The 22,222-nt window shown below is 42.8% G+C and overlaps 1 protein-coding gene across 2 annotated transcripts in view; it reads left to right on the top strand.

Moving 5' to 3' along the window:
• The window catches only part of LOC129851360 (synapsin-2-like), a 231,378-nt gene that overhangs the window by 23,765 nt on the left and 185,391 nt on the right, over window positions 1-22,222 (top strand). For both annotated transcript variants that reach the window (XM_055917849.1, XM_055917850.1), the window contains exons 2-3: window positions 3,845-3,902; window positions 20,556-20,647. In XM_055917849.1, coding sequence (XP_055773824.1) covers window positions 3,845-3,902; window positions 20,556-20,647 — 150 coding nt within the window. The remainder of the gene's footprint in view (window positions 1-3,844; window positions 3,903-20,555; window positions 20,648-22,222) is intronic.

Genomic DNA, 22,222 nt, shown 5'->3' with positions numbered 1-22,222 from the left:
GGTGGTGGTGATGTATGCAGATTGGAGGGGGTCAACAAGGTGGTGTTGATGATGTATGCAGATTGGAGGGGGTCAACAAGGTGACTGGTGGTGTTGATGATGTATGCAGATTGGAGGGGGTCAACAAGGTGACTGGTGGTGTTGATGATGTATGCAGATTGGAGGGGGTCAACAAGGTGACTGGTGGTGTTGATGATGTATGCAGATTGGAGGGGGTCAACAAGGTGTCTAGTGGTGGTGATGATGATGTATGCAGATTGGAGGGGGTCAACAAGGTGACTGGTGGTGGTGAAGATATATGCAGATTGGAGGGGGTCAACAAGGTGACTGGTGGTGTTGATGATGTATGCAGATTGGAGGGGGTCAACAAGGTGGTGATGATGATGTATGCAGATTGGAGTGGGTCAACAAGGTGACTGGTTGTGTTGATGATGTATGCAGATTGGAGGGGGTCAACAAGGTGTCTAGTGGTGGTGATGATGTATGCAGATTGGAGGGGGTTAACAAGGTGACTAGTGGTGTTGATGATGTATGCAGATTGGAGGGGGTCAACAAGGTGACTGGTGGTGATGATGATGTATGCAGATTGGAGGGGGTCAACAAGGTGGTGATGATGATGTATGCAGATTGGAGTGGGTCAACAAGGTGACTGGTTGTGTTGATGATGTATGCAGATTGGAGGGGGTCAACAAGGTGACTGGTGGTGGTGATGATGTATGCAGATTGGAGGGGGTTAACAAGGTGACTAGTGGTGTTGATGATGTATGCAGATTGGAGGGGGTCAACAAGGTGACTGGTGGTGATGATGATGTATGTAGATTGGAGGGGGTCAACAAGGTGACTGGTGGTGTTGATGATGTATGCAGATTGGAGGGGGTCAACAAGGTGTCTGGTGGTGTTGATGATGTATGCAGATTGGAGGGGGTTAACAAGGTGGTGTTGATGATGTATGCAGATTGGAGGGGGTCAACAAGGTGACTGGTGTTGATGATGTATGCAGATTGGAGGGGGTCAACAAGGTGACTGGTGGTGGTGATGATGTATGCAGATTGGAGGGGGTCAACAAGGTGGCTGGTGGTGGTGATGATGTATGCAGATTGGAGGGGGTCAACAAGGTGACTGGTGGTGTTGATGATGTATGCAGATTGGAGGGGGTCAACAAGGTGTCTGGTGGTGTTGATGATGTATGCAGATTGGAGGGGGTCAACAAGGTGACTGGTGGTGTTGATGATGTATGCAGATTGGAGGGGGTCAACAAAGTGGTGTTGATGATGTATGTAGATTGGAGGGGGTCAACAAAATGACTGGTGTTGATGATGTATGCAGATTGGAGGGGGTCAACAAGGTGACTGGTGGTGTTGATGATGTATGAGGATTGGAGGGGGTCAACAAGGTGACTGGTGGTGTTGATGATGTATGCAGATTGGAGGGGGTCAACAAGGTGACTGGTGGTGTTGGTGATGTATGCAGATTGGAGGGGGTCAACAAGGTGACTGGTGGTGTTGATGATGTATTCAGATTGGAGGGGGTCAACAAGGTGACTGGTGGTGTTGGTGATGTATGCAGATTGGAGGGGGTCAACAAGGTGGTGTTGATGATGTATTCAGATTGGAGGGGGTCAACAAGGTGACTGGTGGTGTTGATGATGTATGCAGATTGGAGGGGGTCAACAAGGTGACTGGTGGTGTTGATGATGTATGCAGATTGGAGGGGGTCAACAAGGTGGTGTTGATGATGTATGCAGATTGGAGGGGGTCAACAAGGTGACTAGTGGTGTTGATGATGTATGCAAATTGGAGGGGGTCAACAAGGTGTCTGGTGGTGTTGATGATGTATGCAGATTGGAGGGGGTCAACAAGGTGACTGGTGGTGTTGATGATGTATGCAGATTGGAGGGGGTCAACAAGGTGACTGGTGGTGATGATGATGTATGCAGATTGGAGGGGTCCAACAAGGTGACTGGTGGTGATGATGTATGCAGATTGGAGGGGGTCAACAAGGTGACTAGATGTGTTGATGATGTATGCAGATTGGAGGGGGTCAACAAGGTGACTGGTGGTGTTGATGATGTATGCAGATTGGAGCGGGTCAACAAGGTGACTGGTGGTGTTGATGATGTATGCAGATTGGAGGGTAATCAGGTAATAAACACTACTGTCCTGTACCCAGAGAGTTAGAGGACATTCAGGTAATAAACACTACTGTCCTGTACCCAGAGAGTTAGAGGACATTCAGGTAATAAACACTACTGTCCTGTACCCAGAGAGTTAGAGGACATTCAGGTAATAAACACTACTGTCCTGTACCCAGAGAGTTAGAGGACATTCAGGTAATAAACACTACTGTCCTGTACCCAGAGAGTTAGAGGACATTCAGGTAATAAACACTACTGTCCTGTACCCAGAGAGTTAGAGGACATTCAGGTAATAAACACTACTGTCCTGTACCCAGAGAGTTAGAGGACATTCAGGTAATAAACACTACTGTCCTGTACCCAGAGAGTTAGAGGACATTCAGGTAATAAACACTACTGTCCTGTACCCAGCGGGTTAGAGTTAGAGGACATTCAGGTAATAAACACTACTGTCCTGTACCCAGCGGGTTAGAGTTAGAGGACATTCAGGTAATAAACACTACTGTCCTGTACCCAGAGAGTTAGAGGACATTCAGGTAATAAACACTACTGTCCTGTACCCAGAGAGTTAGAGGACATTCAGGTAATAAACACTACTGTCCTGTACCCAGAGAGTTAGAGGACATTCAGGTAATAAACACTACTGTCCTGTACCCAGAGGGTTAGAGGACATTCAGGTAATAAACACTACTGTCCTGTACCCAGAGAGTTAGAGGACATTCAGGTAATAAACACTACTGTCCTGTACCCAGAGAGTTAGAGTTAGAGGACATTCAGGTAATAAACACTACTGTCCTGTACCCAGAGAGTTAGAGGACATTCAGGTAATAAACACTACTGTCCTGTACCCAGAGAGTTAGAGGACATTCAGGTAATAAACACTACTGTCCTGTACCCAGAGAGTTAGAGGACATTCAGGTAATAAACACTACTGTCCTGTACCCAGAGAGTTAGAGGACATTCAGGTAATAAACACTACTGTCCTGTACCCAGAGAGTTAGAGGACATTCAGGTAATAAACACTACTGTCCTGTACCCAGAGAGTTAGAGGACATTCAGGTAATAAACACTACTGTCCTGTACCCAGAGAGTTAGAGGACATTCAGGTAATAAACACTACTGTCCTGTACCCAGAGAGTTAGAGGACATTCAGGTAATAAACACTACTGTCCTGTACCCAGAGAGTTAGAGGACATTCAGGTAATAAACACTACTGTCCTGTACCCAGAGAGTTAGAGGACATTCAGGTAATAAACACTACTGTCCTGTACCCAGAGAGTTAGAGGACATTCAGGTAATAAATACTACTCTCCTGTACCCAGAGAGTTAGAGGACATTCAGGTAACAAACACTACTGTCCTGTACCCAGAGGGTTAGAGTTAGAGGACATTCAGGTAATAAACACTACTGTCCTGTACCCAGAGAGTTAGAGGACATTCAGGTAATAAACACTACTGTCCTGTACCCAGAGGGTTAGAGTTAGAGAACATTCAGGTAATAAATACTACTGTCCTGTACCCAGGGAGTTAGAGGACATTCAGGTAATAAACACTACTGTCCTGTACCCAGAGGGTTAGAGGACATTCAGGTAATAAACACTACTGTCCTGTACCCAGAGGGTACAAGCAATATGTACAAGGAATATGGTTATTTGACCAGTGACTATGTCTCTGTCTCTTGTTTTAAATACTGTATATCTCTGTCTCTCAGGTCCAGACTGTTCAGAGGGAAGAAGCTCCAAGGAGACTATGACGTCAAAGTGGAACAGGTGTGTACAATCACACTTCAGTAATTTGAATTCATTCATCAGTTATTTTGTACCATTATTATTATTATTATTATACACTGCTCAAAAAAATAAAGGGAACACTTAAACAACACAATGTAACTCCAAGTCAATCACACTTCTGTGAAATCAAACTGTCCACTTAGGAAGCAACACTGATTGACAATAAATTTCACATGCTGTTGTGCAAATGGAATAGACAAAAGTTGGAAATTATAGGCAATTAGCAAGACACCCCCAATAAAGGAGTGATTCTGCAGGTGGTGACCACAGACCACTTCTCAGTTCCTATGCTTCCTGGCTGATGTTTTGGTCACTTTTGAATGCTGGCGGTGCTTTCACTCTAGTGGTAGCATGAGACGGAGTCTACAACCCACACAAGTGGCTCAGGTAGTGCAGTTCATCCAGGATGGCACATCAATGCGAGCTGTGGCAAGAAGGTTTGCTGTGTCTTTCAGCGTAGTGTCCAGAGCATGGAGGCGCTACCAGGAGACAGGCATCAAGAGACGTGGAGGAGGCCGTAGGAGTGCAACAACCCAGCAGCAGGACCGCTACCTCCGCCTTTGTGCAAGGAGGTGCACTGCCAGCGCCCTGCAAAATGACCTCCAGCAGGCCACAAATGTGCATGTTCAATCATTAATTAATAAACTTCAACTCAGAGCAAGTATTTCCATCCAGAGAGATATCAGATTCTGCAACAACCTCTGTTTTTATGAGACTTGGCTCTCCAACATCCAAACGGATTATTTACAACCAACGGATTATTTATTTTTGTTGAATGGATAGGAAGCAGACTCTCTCTGGAAAGAACAAACGTGGTGGGCTCTGCTTTATGACCAACAAATATGGCGTGACAGGGAAAACGTGCAAGAATCTGCTCTCCAGACTTGGAATACCTGGTAATGAAATGTCACCCTTTTTACGTTCCGAGAGAGTGCTCAGGGATTATCGCCATGGCTGTGTACATCCCGCCCCAAGCCGACACCAAAAATGCTCTCAAAGATCTACATTGGACCCTAAACAAACTGGAGACCGCATACCTGGAGGCAACGTTTATTGTTGCGCGGGTAATTTGAGGTCCGTGCTCCCGAATTATTACCAACACACACTTTCCAATGTAATTGCGACACTTAACCACTGCCACACACCTTTTCGTCATGGGTATGAGGCCCTTTCTTGCCCTCCTTTCATCTAATCTGACCACGACTCCATTTTTCTAAAGGCTGTTGACTAAGTTAAACAATACATGTATGTTTTGTTTGATAAAGTTCATATTTATATAAAAAAATCTGAGTTTACATTGACGCGTTACATTCACTAGTTCCAAAAACATCCAGTGATTTTGCATAGCCACATCGATTCAACAGAAATACTCATCATAAATGGAGATGATAATACAAGTTATACACATGGAATTATAGATTTAACTCTCCTTCATGCAACCGCTGGGTCAGATTTCAAAAAAACTTTACGGAAAAAGCAAACCATGCAATAATCTGAGACGGCGCTCAGAACAATAGTCAAATTAGCCGCCATGTTAGAGTCAACATAAACAAGAAATGACATGATAAATGTTCCCTTACATTTGACGATCTTCATCAGAATGCACTCCCAGGAATCCTAGTTTCACAAAAAATGTTAGTTTTGTTCGATAATGTCCGTTATTTATGTCCAAATACCTCCTTTTGTTAGGCGTTTGGTATACATATCCAAACGCTCGTTCTCGTCGAGCGTTACTTCGGACAAAAACTTCAAAAAGTTATATTACAGGTCGAAGAAACATTTCAAACTAAGTACTGAATCAATCATTAGGATGTTTTTATCAAATATCTTCAATAAAGTTCCAACCGGAGAATTCCTTTGTGTCTTGAGGAGGAACGGAATGCAAGTGGATATCATGTGGAATGCGCGTGGCCAGACAATGGCTGACTGCCAGACACCTGTTCATTCTGTTCTTATTCAGTCCCACAACACAGTAGAAGCCTCATTCAAATTTCTATAGACGGTTGACATCTAGTGGAAGCCCTAGGAAGTGCAACTTCATTCAAATCTCAAGGGGATTTCAATGGGAACTGTGTTGAAAACCTACCAACCTCAGATTTCTCACTTCCTGTTTGGATTTCTCCTCAGGTTGTTGCCTGCCATACGAGTTCTGTTATACTCACAGACATCATTCAAACAGTTTTAGAAACTTCAGAGTGTTTTCTATCCAATACTAATAATAATATGCATATATTAGTAACTGGGACTGAGGAGCAGGCTGTTTACTCTGGGCACCTTTCATCCAAGCTACTCAATAATGCCCCTGCAGCCATAACAAGTTTTAACTGAGAAGTGGCTTCCGTCTGGTTACTCTACCATAAACGCCTGATTGGTGGACTGCTGCAGAGATGGATGTCCTTCTGGAAGGTTCTCCCATCTCCACAGAGGAGCTCTGGAGCTCTCACAGAGTAACCATTGGGTTCTTGGTCATGACCAAGACCATTCAAATCAAATGTTATCAAATGTCACATGCGCCGAATACAACAGGTCCTTACAGACCTTACAGTGAAATGCTTACTTACAGGCCTTAACCAACAATGCAGTTTCAAGAAAATATTTAAACAAAAAGTAAGAGATAAGAATTACAATAAAGTTTAAGAGCAGCAGTAAATAACAATGGCGGGGCTTTATACAGGGAGTATCTGTATAAAGTCAATGTGTGGGGGCAGCAGTATCGAGGTAATTGAGGTAATATGTACATATAGGTAGAGTTATTAGAGTGACTATGCATATATAATAACAGAGAGTAGCAGCAGCATAGAAGAGGGGTGCAATGGAAATAGTCTGGGTAGCCATTTTATTAGCTGTTCAGGAGTCTTATGGCTTGGGGGTATAAGTTGTTTAGAAGCCTCTTGGACCTCGACTTGGTGCTTCTGTACTGCTTGCCATGCGATAGCAGAGAGAACAGTCTATGACTAGGGTGGCTGGAGTCTCTGACAATTTTTAGGGCCTTCCTCTGACACCGCCTGGTATGGAGGTCCTGGACGGCAGGAAGCTTGGCCCCAGTGATGTACTGGGCCGTACGCATTACCCTCTGTAGTGCCTTGCGGTCGGAGGCACTTCATTTAGAGTCTCACAAGAAAGGGTTTGAATTCTTATGTAAATAAGGTACTTCTGTTTTGTATTTTTAATAAGTTAACAAACATTTTTTTAAATCTGTTTTTGCTTTGTGATTATGGGGTATTGTGTGTAGATTGATGAGGAAAAAATGTATATAATCCATTTTAGAATAAGGTTGTAACGTAAAAAAATGTGGAAAAATGGAAGGGGTCTGAGTACTTTCCGAATGCATAAATGCATTTAGGAACCCAGAAAATCCAGTCACATCACCCTTTCAGCTCTTGTACAATGGGTTTAAATATTTAGGAATACGGGTTCAATACTGCCATGATGATGTGGTTTAATCTAATCTGAATCCGATTTTGCAACAAATTAAGGATGATTTGAGTAGTTGGTTGTCATTGTCACTCCCTTGGTTAGGACATATTGCTGTGATTAAAATGAATCTGCTCCACTGGGTGGTATCACTCTCTTGGGGAGTAGATTCATTTTAATCACAGCAAAATGTCCTACATTATATATATATATATAGGATGCACCTGAGCTCAATTTTTAGTCTCATAGCACAGGGTCTGAATACTTATGCAAATAAGGTATTTCAGTTTTTTTTATTTGATCAATTTGCAAACATCTCTGTTTTTGCTTTGTCATTTTGAGGTGTTGTGTGTAGATCTAGTAAGGTCTGCCTGACACCACAGATCTAGTTAGGGTCTGCCTGACACCACAGATCTAGTTAAGGTCTGCCTGACACCACAGATCTAGTTAGGGTCTGCCTGACACCACAGATCTAGTTAAGGTCTGCCTGACACCACATATCTAGTTAGGGTCTGGCTGACACCACATATCTAGTTAGGGTCTGGCTGACACCACAGATCTAGTTAAGGTCTGCCTGACACCCCAGATCTAGTTAAGGTCTGCCTGACACCACATATCTAGTTAGGGTCTGCCTGACACCACATATCTAGTTAGGGTCTGCCTGACACCACAGATCTAGTCAAGGTCTGCCTGACACCACATATCTAGTTAGGGTCTGGCTGACACCACATATCTAGTTAGGGTCTGGCTGACACCACAGATCTAGTTAAGGTCTGCCTGACACCCCAGATCTAGTTAAGGTCTGCCTGACACCACATATCTAGTTAGGGTCTGCCTGACACCACAGATCTAGTCAAGGTCTGGCTGACACCACAGATCTAGTTAAGGTCTGCCTGACACCACAGATCTAGTTAGGATCTGCCTGACACCACAGATCTAGTTAGGGTCTGCCTGACACCACATATCTAGTTAGGGTCTGGCTGACACCACAGATCTAGTTAGGGTCTGCCTGACACCACATATCTAGTTAGGGTCTGGCTGACACCACAGATCTAGTTAGGGTCTGCCTGACACCACATATCTAGTTAGGGTCTGGCTGACACCACAGATCTAGTTAGGGTCTGCCTGACACCACATATCTAGTTAGGGTCTGCCTGACACCACATATCTAGTTAGGGTCTGCCTGACACCACATATCTACATATACATTTGAGTCATTTAGCAGACACTCTTATTCAGAGCGACTTACAAATTGGAAAGTTCATACATATTCATTCTGGTCCCCCCGTGGGAATTGAACCCTGGTCCCCCCGTGGGAATTGAACCCACAACCCTGGCGTTGCAAGCGCCATGCTCTACCAACTGAGCCACACGGGACCACATTTAGTTAGGGTCTGCCCGACACAACATATCTAGTTAGGGTCTGCCTGACACCCCAGATCTAGTTAAGGTCTGCCTGACACCACATATCTAGTTAAGGTCTGCCTGACACCACAGATCTAGTTAGGGTCTGGCTGACACCACATATCTAGTTATTATCTGCCTGACACCACAGATCTAGTCAAGGTCTGCCTGACACCACAGATCTAGTCAAGGTCTGCCTGACACCACATATCTAGTTAGGGTCTGGCTGACACCACAGATCTAGTCAAGGTCTGCCTGACACCACAGATCTAGTCAAGGTCTGCCTGACACCACATATCTAGTTAAGGTCTGCCTGACACCACAGATCTAGTTAAGGTCTGCCTGACACCACAGATCTAGTTAAGGTCTGGCTGACACCACAGATCTAGTTAAGGTCTGCCTGACACCACAGATCTAGTTAGGGTCTGGCTGACACCACAGATCTAGTTAGGGTCTGGCTGACACCACAGATCTAGTTAGGGTCTGCCTGACACCACAGATCTAGTTAGGGTCTGGCTGACACCACATATCTAGTTATTATCTGCCTGACACCACAGATCTAGTTAGGGCCTGCCTGACACCACATATCTAGTTAGGGTCTGGCTGACACCACAGATCTAGTTAGGGTCTGCCTGACACCACAGCTCCACAGGGCTCTTTAAAGTGGATGCACATTTAGTTTAATCTGTGTAATGTGCTTCACGTGTTTGGCTCTCTGGCTCACGACTCTGCTCAACCTCAGAAGGACTGCTCTCCCTCTCTCCCTCTCTCCCTCTCTCTCCGTCTCTCCCCCCTGGCCAGATCTGTCCCTATTCCCTTTAGCCCTGACTCTCTGTCTCATTACGGCTCACAGACTATCATCTGAGACTTTACAGCCCATACAAACAAATTCCCTACTAACATACACACACACTCCCTACACACACACACTCCCTACACACACACACACTCCCTACACCAGGGATCACCAACTATATTCAGCCGCGGGACTATTTTTATCTTGAGAGGATGGTCAAGGGGTCGGACCATAATTACAAATAATTTGTAAACTGAAAATTGAAGCCCAAATGGATATAATATTTAACAAAAAATTCTAATTTCAAACCTTCCTTACTTTTGTATATAATCACATACTCTATATCTCTCTATTATACTTTGGAAGAGTTTTCCAAAATTAAAATTACTTGGAGCTGATTTGCTCATGTTTTTACAGTTTTACAGTCAGGTCCATAAATATTTGGACATTGACCAAGTTATTATTTTAGCTGTCTACCACAGCATATTTTAGTTGAAATTAAATAATGAATATGAGCTGAAAGTGCAGACTTTCAGCTTTAATTTGAGGGGGGGTATTTACATCCAAATCGGGTGAACAGTGTAGGAATTACAGCACTTTTTATATGTGATCCCCCCTTTTTAAGGGACCAAACGTAATTGGACAATTGGCTGCTCAGCTGTTCCATGGCCAGGTGTGTGTTATTCCCTCATTAGTTCATTTACAAGTAAACAGATAAGAGGTCTAGAGTTGATTTCAAGTGTGGCATTTGCATTTGAAATCTGTTGCTGTTAACCCTCACATATGAAATCAAAGAGCTGTCACTGCCAGTGAAGCAAGCCATCATTAGACTGAACAATCTCAACAAACCCATCAGAGAGATAGCAAAAACATTAGGTGTGGCCAAATCAACTATTTGGTACATTCTTAAAAAGAGAGAACCCACTGGTGAGCTCAGGAACACCAAAAGGCCCGGAAGACCACAGAAAAACAACTGTGGTGGGTGACAGAATAATTCTTTCCCTGGTGAAGAAAATCCCCTTCACGACAGTTGGCCAGATCACAAACACCCTACAGGAGGTAGGCATATCTGTGTCAAAGTCAACAATCAAGAGAAGACTAAACCAGAGTAAATACAGAGTGTTTACCACAAGATGTAAACCATTGGTAAGCCTCAAAAACAGGACCAGATTAAAGTTTGCCAAAAAAAACATCTAAAAAAAGCCTGTACATTTCTGGAACAACATCACATGGACAGATGAGACAAAGATCAACTTGTACCAGAATGATGGGAAGAGATGAGTATGGAGAAGGGAAGGAACTGCTCATGATCCGAAGCATACCACCTCATCTGTGAAGCATGGTGGAGGTAGTGTTACGGCATGGGCATGTAAGGCTGCCAACGGAACTGGTTCCCGTGAATTTATTGATGATGTGACTGCTGACAAAAGCAGCAGGATGAAGTGTTTAGGGCGTAATATTACGATCTGCTCAGATTCAGCCAAATGCTTCAAAACTCATTGGACGGCACTTCACAGTGCAGATGGACAATGACCCAAAACATACTGCGAAAGCAACCCAATATTAAGGGAAAGAAGTGGAATGTTCTGTAATTTTATCTTTATTTAACCAGGCAAGTCAGTTAAGAACAAATTCTTATTTTCAATGACACCCTAGGAACAGTGGGTTAACTGCCTTGTTCAGGGGCAGAATGACAGATTTGTACTTTGTCAGCTCGGGGATTTGAACTTGCAACCTTTCGGTTACTAGTCCAACGCTCTAACCACTAGGCTACCCTGCCGCCCCAATGGTCATGTGAATCACCTGACCTGAATGCATTTCACTTGCTGAAGTCAAAACTGGAGTCAAAACGCCCCAAGAACAAGCAGGAACTGAAAGACCACTGCAGTAAAGGCAGAGCATCACCAGGGAAGAAACCCAGCTCTGGTGATGTCTATGGGTTCCAGACTTCAAGCAGTCATTGACTGCAAAGGATTTGCGACCAAGTATTAAAACGTACAATTTAATTTATGATTATGTTCATTTGTCCAATTACTTTTGAGCCCCTAAAATTGGGGGGCTATGTATGGTTGTAAAAAAAATGGTTGTAATTGGTGGTTCATACAATCATTTGGACAAAACCCTTTTAAGTTAAAGATGAAAGTCTACACTTAAAGCACAATTTCCTTTCAAATCCATTGTGGTGGAATACAGAGACAAATCCATTGTGGTGGAATACAGAGACAAATCCATTGTGGAATACAGAGACAAATCCATTGTGGTGGAATACAGAGACAAATCCATTGTGGCGGCGTACAGAGCCAAATCCATTGTGGTGGAATACAGAGACAAATCCATTGTGGTGGAATACAGAGCCAAAATGATGCAGATTGTGTCACTGTCCAAATACTTATGGACCTGACTGTATGTCTTTTTTGTCCAACAATACTAATATTTTTTTCCTTAGAAAACATGGGGCGCCAAATAAAACCACCCGTGGGCCAAATTCGGTCTGCAGGACACCAGTTGGGGAACCCTGCACTCACTCACAACACACAGTACTTAAGTACTGTGTGTAAAGTACTTAAGTAGTACTTCAAAGTATTTTTACTTAAGTCGTTATTTGTGGTATCTGTACATTACTTTACTATTTACATTTTTGATAACTTCACTACATTCATAAAGACAATAATGTACTTTTTACTCCATACATTTTTCTTGACTCCCAAAAGTACTCGTTACATTTTGACAGGAAAACTGTCCAATTCACACACTTATCAAGAGAACGTTCATGGTCATCTGCCTCGAAACTGGAATATTTTTAAAAAAAATAGTGCCGTCTGGTTTGAATTATATAAGTATAAGTAATATATAAGGAATTTGAAATGGTTTATACTTTTACTTTTGATGTATAAGTACATTGTGCTTCTGGCTATCTGTCAATAAAAAAAAAAAGTTTTTTAAATACAATCGTGCCGTCTGGTTTAATATAAGGAATTTGAAATTATTTATAATTTTACTCAAGTATGACAATTTAATACTTTTTCCACGACTGGATGTGACAGTGGGTTATAGCACTTCTTTCACCCATTCATTTAGACAAGTGTGTCTGGGTGTCATCTAATATTTAAAACATAATTTTATCTGGACACTTTCTGTTTACCTGGAATTGTTCCTTATTGTAGGCTACTACCACTTAGTCTTAATCTTTACTACACTATTCACTGTTTATCACATGACCTCACATGTGAATTCTTAAATAGATGGGTGGGGCTGGCTTAAGAGGGTGTGAACAATGTCGAATAGGTGGAGCTAAAGGAGAGCTCTCCAGTAGGTACCACAACTTTCAAAGGCCATTTTCATACAAGTTTATCAACTTTCAAAGGAGAATTCCTTTCCCTTTGTTCCTCAAAAATGCTGTGTATGATATACCATTTTGTAGCTCTGAGTCTGTACTTTTATTCAATGCAAAAAAAACGATTTCAAATGTTGCTACACAAGACCGTCAGTCACATATTGTGGTTAAACTCAAATATACTAATTGATAAAAAACCTTTATTTTTCAATATGTTTTTTTAAAAAGGTATCTTTGTAAATTATATCATAAATAGGACTGGTGGAGATATGTCACAGTTGCAGCTAACACAGACATATGGAAATGTCTGCTCTACCCAAAATTACAACCAACTAAATGCAGCATTACCTCAAGTGGAAGGGGGAAAAAGTAATGAACTTGTCTGCATTAAAGACCAAAATTGGTTAAAGAAAATTGTGATAATTAAAAATATATACCAGTTTAATTTAAGGACCAAAAAAATGTACAGCTGTGCCATATAAATGTAAAATAGTTGGGAAGAGATTTTGAATATACCGATTCCATGGCACATGGTTTATGAATTGACATGCAAAACAACGCCGGGTTTCAAAACGTAGAATTTTTCAACTTAAATTACTATACAAAATTCTTGCAACCAATATAATGTTATAAACTGTATATGGAGGATACAATCTTCTCAGCTCTGCAGATTTTGCTGCAAAGAGACAGAGTCATTAGATCATTTATTTCGGAAATGTCCATATGTAGCTCATTTTTTGTCTCCGGTCCAGGAATGACTGAAGAATTGCAACATTTACCAAGAGCTAACGCTGCAGATAACAATACTGAGTGATTTGAAAAGTCATAGTCAATCGATCAATAATATAATAATTATTTTAGCAAACATTTTTCTTTAATTTACAATCTCTAGAAACTATGAGAACAGAAAGGTTCAGTACTTTTGTGAAGCATCACAGCACAGTTGAAAAATATATAGCAAATCGAAATCCAATATGGATAGTGTTAAGAGAAACAGTTGAAGTCGGAAGTTTACATACACCTTAGCCGAATACATTTAAACTCAGTTTTTCACAATTCCTGACATTTAATCCTAGTAAAAATTCCCTGCCTTGGTCAGGTAGGATCATGTCAGAATAAAAGTAAAGAGGATTATTTATTTCAGCTTTTATTTCTTTCATCACATTCCCAGTGGGTCAGACGTTTACATATACTCAATTAGTATTTGGTAGCATTGCCTTTAAAATGTTTAACTTGGGTCTAATGTTTCGGGTAGCCTTCCACAAGCTTCCCACAATAAGTTGGGTGAATTTTGGCCAATTCTGCCTGACAGAGCTAGTGTAACTGAGTCAGGTTTGTAGGCCTCCTGGCTCACACACGCTTTTTCAGTTCTGCCCACAGAGGTCAGGGCTTTGTGATGGCCACTGCAATACCTTGACTTTGTTGTCCTTAAGCCATTTTGCCACAACTTTGGAAGTATGCTTGTGGTCAATGTCCATTTGGTAGACCCATTTGCAACCAAGATTTAACTTCCTTACTGATGTCTCGAGATATTGCTTCAAAATATCCACATCATTTTCCTCCCTCATAATGCCATCTATTTTGTGAAGTGCATCAGTCCCTCCTGCAGCAAAGCACCCCCACAACATGATGCTGCCACCCCCGTGTTTCACTGTTGGGATGGTGTTCTTCGGCTTGCAAGCCGCCCCCTTTTTCCTCCAAACATAACAATGGTCATTATGGTCAAACAGTTCAGGTTATGTCGATATAGGACTCGTTTTACTGTGGATATAGATACTTTTGTACCTGTTCCCTCCAGCATCTTCACACGGTCCTTTGCTGTTGTTCTGGGATTGATTTGCACTTTTCGCACCAAAGTACATTCATCTCTAGGAGACAGAACGCGTCTCCTTCCCGAGCGGTATGACGGCTGCGTGGACCATGGTGTTTATACTTGCGTACTATTATTTGTACAGATGAACGTGGTACATTCAGGAGTTTGGATATTGAACCAGACTTAACTGAAGAACTAAACTAAACTTCTGACCCACTGGAATTGTGTTACAGTGAATTATAAATTAAATAATCTGTCTGTAAACAATTGTTGGACAAATTACGTGTGTCATGCACAAAGTAGATGTCCTAACCGACTTGCCAAAACTATAGTTTGTTAACAATACATTTGTGGATTGGTTGAAAAACTAGTTTTAATGACTCCAACCTAAGTGGATGTAAACTTCCTACTTCAACTGTATATTAAATATACAGTGGCGTACACACACTAGGCATGCATGAAACGTTTACTAGTCTCTGCAATATAGACAGGCTATGAACTCATGAAACAACTTCAAGCCTTGATAAAGTAAGAAACTCGCACAAGTATAGCAAAGTAAATCATTTTGGTTAGTAATAATAATTCAGTAACGCTACTCACTCAAACCCCTTTGTCGCTGCATTTCTTTTTCCCATGAAGATTGCATTGTTGTGGGCATGCAAGGCGATTAGGCCAGCAGTGTCTTCATCTGACCCTATAGTACAAAAAAGGCTTTTGAGATAAACTACATTGGGCAGCTAGATAGTATTGCAGAGTAAACAAAATAACAAAAGCTGACATTAGCTGACTAAAGTTAAATGACGTTACTAAATTATGGTTGTAGCCTCCATCATTGAAATTGAGAGCAACGCTGGCTACTTAACTTAAAATGTGAACTATTAACGTTCATATTTTTATATTAAATACACATTTAATTGCTCAATATTGTTTTACACAATATATATTTTTTTGTACTGGATAAGCTACTTTGTTGCTTTGCACTGAGGTGTCTGCCATGTTGTGAAACTCTGCCCATTTTCTGAAGAATTGCATTGTGGGGTGACATAGCACAGCAATAGTGTCCATCGCTTTTATACTTTGTATTTGGACAAAAGTAGAACGTTAGCCGCAGGCAGAACAGTTGAACCTGGAGCAGCAGCACGGCCAGGTGGACTGGGGACAGCAAGGAGTCATCATGCCAGGTAGTCCTGAGGCATGGTCCTTGGGCCCAGGTCCTCCGAGAGAGAGAAAGAAAGAAAGAATTAGAGAGAGCATACTTAAATTCACACAGGACACCGGATAAGACAGGAGAAATACTCCAGATATAACAGACTGACCCTAGCCCCCCGACACATAAACTACTGCAGCATAAATACTGGAGGCTTTGTACAATAAGCATACTACATACTCAAATGATGTCGCAAATAGTACGGTTAGTATGAGTAGTTTGCCATTTCAAACACAGCTGTAGTGTAGAATATCCAACAGGGTTTCCATTAGCCAGTAATAGCTGGCTTTTGGCCTATAAAAAATGTGAAAAGCCGATAAATAAAATTGGTTCTGGCCAATTGTCCAGGGAAAAACAAGAAAAATCCCATGGCGAAATAATGCTTTTAGCCTATTCATTGATGGAAATACCAGTCGATGGAAGTGCATTTGACTGGTTAATTAGGTCAATTAGCATAATTTAGTGGAATTACATTGGCGCATGTGTAGGATACAGTATATGAGTTATTTATCACATGTGCACAGCATACAGATACAGAGCCTTTGAGGTGAAAATCGGCCGGACAGCATGAGAGCTGCTGCTGCAGCATCTCAAATGAGCTGGAGGCTTCATCAGCGCATCAGACACCACTTTGATATGAGCTGGAGGCTTCATCAGCGCATCAGACACCACTTTGATATGAGCTGGAGGCTTCATCAGCGCATCAGACACCACTTTGATATGAGCTGGAGGCTTCATCAGCACATCAGACACCACTTTGATATGAGCTGGAGGCTTCATCAGCGCATCAGACACCACTTTGATATGAGCTGGAGGCTTCATCAGCGCATCAGACACCACTTTGAAATGAGCTGAAGGCTTCATCAGCGCATCAGACACCACTTTGAAATGAGCTGGAGGCAGGCTTCAGTAGCTATGCATTTAGAAAAAATATTCTTCATTGTTTGAAACCTGAACATTTTAATACATATTGTGAGGCATGTCTTACCTTGCTTCAAAGTAACCTATTAAATCAAATCAAAATGTATTTGTCACGTGCGCCGAATACAACAGGTGAAATGCTTACTTATGAAATGCCTACTTACTAACCAATAGTGCAAGAAAGGTGAACAATAGGTAAGTAAAGAAATAAAACAACAGTAAAAAGACAGGTTATATACAGTAGCGAGGCTATAGAAGTAGCGAGGCTATATACAGACACCGGTTAGTCAGGCTGATTGAGGTAGTATGTACATGTAGATATGGTTAAAGTGACTATGCATATATGATGAACAGAGAGTAGCAGTAGCGTAAAAGAGGGGTTGGCGGGTGGTAGGTGGCGGGACACAATGCTGATAGCCCGGTTAGCCAATGTGCGGGAGCACTGGTTGGTCGCCCCAAAAACGTATTATGCATTATGGAACGAACCCTAACCCTAACCCTAACCCTAACCCTAACCTACAGCCTTGTGCGCATTGCTGCACTTATAATGTGAGGAAACAATAGTTTATCAACATTTTAAGCTAAATGTTCTGATCTGTTGCATCAGACTCATTGCTTAAAAAAAAAAATTGATGTAGGCTAGGCCTACAGGTTGTATGAATATGGGATCTCTCTTCCCACAACTGTCCCAGAGTCTGTTTGGAATAGGCTATTTTGCTGTTCGTTGCTCCTCTTGTTGGCTGAGGAAAATTAAATGTGGACAATTATTCTAACATCTTCAAAGTCCACATCAGAATTCGGTAAGAAGGACCACACATCTTTGTATCCTGGACTTGCATGTTCTTTTAATATGATTTACCATGATCTAAATGGGATTTCTGTCATTCTGAGCACTGTAGGTGGACGCCCTATTCAGGTTACGCACCCAATGCACATGGGTCTGGCAGATTTCTCAAATGTGGCTGTTCAAATGTCCGGTGCAACGTTTTCCTAACAAGAACCCTCTACCTCCGCAGAGAATCAACCTCTGCATATATTTTACATACTGTACAATACCAGTCAAATGTTTGGACACTCAAGGGTTTTTCTTTATTTTCTACTTTGTAGAATAATAGTGAAGACGTCAAAACTATGAAATAACACACATGGAATCATGTAACCAAAAAAGTGTTAGAGCCACAGAGTCGGGGGTTTAGGTGTCTATGTTTTACGTGACGGGGGTTTAGGTGTCCCGAATATTGAGTGGATTTACACTGCTACAAGATAGACTCACCTGCTGAACATGCTCAACAGTATGTGACAGTTAAGGAGTTAGCCAGAGCCTCCCTCCTTCTAGACCAACGGCGGGGGAAGGTTCCACCCACTGCCTGGGCTTTAGGAGGAAAGACAATGGAGTATTGGACACTCGTGCTGCAAGCTTTGGAGTCTGGTCAGACTGGCCGGACCTCAACGACCTGTGCAACCAAACTGGAGTGGAGCTCAGGTGGACACGGACTGATATGCAAACTGAGCCTGTGACTGCCTCTGATGCAGTTATGGCAGATTGCGGTGTTGTTGTGGAGGCTTCTGTCACCCATGATGGAACATCTCATCTTACATCCAGGACAACTCTCCTTGGTATCAGACGAATGCAGCTACTGCAACACTGGACTGGCCTGAGGCTGCAGGGGAAACTCACTGCTCTGGACTGTGCTGACCACACTGTCTCCCAGCTACTACAACACTAGACTGAGTCTGCAGGGGGCAACTCACTGCTCTGGACTGTGCTGACCACTCTGTCTCCCAGCTACTACAACACTAGACTGAGTCTGCAGGGGGAAACTCACTGCTCTGGACTGTGCTGACCACACTGTCTCCCAGCTACTACAACACTGGACTGAGGCTGCAGGGGAAACTCACTGCTCTGGACTGTGCTGTCTGTCTCCCAGCTACTACAACACTAGACTGAGTCTGCAGGGGAAACTCACTGCTCTGGACTGTGCTGACCACTCTGTCTCCCAGCTACTGCAACACTGGACTGGCCTGAGGCTGCAGGGGGAAACCGCTGCTCTGGACTGTACTGACCACTCTGTCTCCCAGCTACTACAACACTAGACTGAGTCTGCAGGGGGAAACTCACTGCTCTGGACTGTGCTGACCACTCTGTCTCCCAGCTACTACAACACTAGACTGAGTCTGCAGGGGAAACTCACTGCTCTGGACTGTGCTGACTACTGTCTCCCAGCTACTGCAACACTAGACTGGCCTGAGGCTGCAGGGGGAAACTCTGACCACTCTGTCTCCCAGCTACTGCAACACTGGACTGGCCTGAGGCTGCAGGGGAAACTCACTGCTCTGGACTGTACTGACCACTCTGTCTCCCAGCTACTACAACACTAGACTGAGTCTGCAGGGGAAACTCACTGCTCTGGACTGTACTGACCACTCTGTCTCCCAGCTACTACAACACTAGACTGAGTCTGCAGGGGGAAACTCACTGCTCTGGACTGTACTGACCCCTCTGTCTCCCAGCTACTACAACACTAGACTGAGTCTGCAGGGGGAAACTCACTGCTCTGGACTGTGCTGTCTGTCTCCCAGCTACTACAACACTGGACTGGCCTGAGTCTGCAGGGGAAACTCACTGCTCTGGACTGTGCTGACCACACTGTCTCCCAGCTACTGCAACACTGGACTGGCCTGAGTCTGCAGGGGAAACTCACTGCTCTGGACTGTGCTGACCACTGTCTCCCAGCTACTACAACACTAGACTGAGTCTGCAGGGGAAACTCACTGCTCTGGACTGTGCTGTCTGTCTCCCAGCTACTACAACACTAGACTGAGTCTGCAGGGGGAAACTCACTGCTCTGGACTGTGCTGTCTGTCTCCCAGCTACTACAACACTAGACTGAGTCTGCAGGGGAAACTCACTGCTCTGGACTGTGCTGACCACTCTGTCTCCCATTCCATGTACCAGAATGCTCCCATTGGTGAGGGCAGTTTCAACTTTGCTGTTAAGGCGAGGCTGCAAGTTCTACCAACAAAATATGATCTGGCACATTGGTACCCTGCAAGCCGTGACCCATTTTGTATTGAGTCAAATGTAATGGAGTCCATTGCCCATGTTAATGGCTGCTGTTCATACAAGGATTTGTACATTGCTAGACATGACCGCCTTATTGACCTGATAGCCAGCGAGGTGAGACAAGTGGTCTCACCAACAGCACACGTGAATATACATCCTAGTGTAAGGGGATGCTGGAATGATAAGGTTGATGTGTTTTCCTGTATGCCAAATAAATCAGATATTGTTGTTGATGGGGGAGGCCAGGGGGGATGTGCTCCTTTTGGAAGTGGGCTGATCAATTGACAGCTACATGTAGTAGGTGCAAGTTGGTGGCGCTGATATTCGGCAGTCTCGGACACATACACAGACTTGCAGTGCGTTGCCTCCAGATTGCGGGCCTGACAACAACTAGGGCCAAGCAATTGGCTAGGTACTGCTCTGTTTCAGCTGTCGTGGGCAGCCTAGCTTTTTGGAAAAGGAGGTGCTTTCTGTACCCTTGAATGCCATGCATACAGTGACTTTTGAGATGTTTGGATCCTTTTTCTGTACATTTGATTGGTGGATTCAAATAAAGTGTTAAAAATGTGTGTGTGTGTGTGTGTGTGTGTGTGTGTGTGTGTGTGTGTGTGTGTGTGTGTGTGTGTGTGTGTGTGTGTGTGTGTGTGTGTGTGTGTGTGTGTGTGTGTGTGTGTGTCAGGCGGCGTTCTCAGAGATCAACCTGGTATCCCATGCCAACGGGTCGTGTAACGTGGACATACAGTTGATCAGGAACGGAACCAAAGTGGTGAGGTGAGTAATGTTTCCATCCAGAGACCTGCTACTACTAAGCACCATCTGAGCCCTTAAATCAAAGGTTATTTATTACACGCCAACATACATCCAATACACTCAGGGCAGCTGGGCCATATTGAACACCGCTGTGTTTGTAACTAATGAAGTCATATTTTAGATTAAATATCTAGGAATTCTACCCATATTAGAGTGGGAGAAGTTCAAATATCTGTAGTATTATCTGTAATAATATCTGTAGTAATATCAGTAATAATATCAGTAATAATATCTGTAGTAATATCAGTAACAATATCTGTAGTAATATCAGTAATAATATCAGTAATAATATCTGTAGTAATATCAGTAATAATATCTGTAGTAATATCTGTAGTAATATCAGTAATAATATCTGTAGTAATATCTGTAGTAATATCAGTAATAATATCAGTAGTAATATCAGTAGTAATATCTGTAGTAATATCAGTAATAATATCTGTAGTAATATCTGTAGTAATATCAGTAATAATATCAGTAATAATATCTGTAGTAATATCTGTAGTAATATCTGTAGTAATATATGTAGTAATATCTGTAGTAATATCTGTAATAATATATGTAGTAATATCTGTAGTAATATCAGTAATAATATCTGTAGTAATATCTGTAGTAATATCAGTAGTAATATCTGTAGTAATATATGTAGTAATATCTGTAGTAATATCTGTAATAATATATGTAGTAATATCAGTAATAATATCTGTAGTACTATCTGTAGTAATATCTGTAGTAATATCAGTAATAATATCTGTAGTACTATCTGTAGTAATATCTGTAGTAGTATCTGTAGTAATATCAGTAATAATTGTAGTCAAAAACTCAGCAAAAAAAGAAACGTCCTCTCACTGTCAACTGCGTTTATTTTCAGCAAACTTAACATGTGTAAATATTTGTATGAACATAACAAGATTCAACAACTGAGACATAAACTGAACAAGTTCCACAGACATGTGACCAACAAAAATTGAATAATGTGTCCCTGAACAATGGGGGGTCAAAATCCAAAGTAACAGTCAGTATCTGGTGTGGCCACCAGCTGCATTAAGTACTGCAGTGCATCTCCTCCTCGTGGACTGCACCAGATTTGCCAGTTCTTGTTGTGAGGTGTTATCCCACTCTTACACCAAGGCACCTGCAAGTTCCCGGACATTTCTGAGGGGGGAATTGGCCCTTGCCCTCACCCTCCAATCCAACAAGTCCCAGAGGTGCTCAATGGGATTGAGATCCGGGCTCTTCGCTGGCCATGGCAGAACACTGACATTCCTGTCTTGCAGGGAATCACACACACCGAACGAGCTGTATGGCTGATGGCATTGTCATGCTGGAGGGTCATGTCAGGATGAGCCTGCAGGAAGGGTACCACATGAGGGAGGAGGATGTCTTCCCTGTAACGCACAGCGTTGAGATTGCCTGCAATGACAACAAGCTCAGTCCGATGATGCTGTGACACACCGCCCCAGACCATGACGGACCCTCCACCTCCAAATCGATCCCGCTCCAGAGTACAGGCCTCGGTGTAACGCTCATTCCTTCGAT

This window comes from Salvelinus fontinalis, chromosome 3, assembly GCF_029448725.1.
Source record: "Salvelinus fontinalis isolate EN_2023a chromosome 3, ASM2944872v1, whole genome shotgun sequence".
In the NCBI taxonomy this organism is placed as follows: Eukaryota; Metazoa; Chordata; class Actinopteri; order Salmoniformes; family Salmonidae; genus Salvelinus; species Salvelinus fontinalis.
The sequence above is the reverse complement of the archived record's forward strand: the minus strand, read 5'-3'. Positions and strand labels throughout refer to the sequence as shown.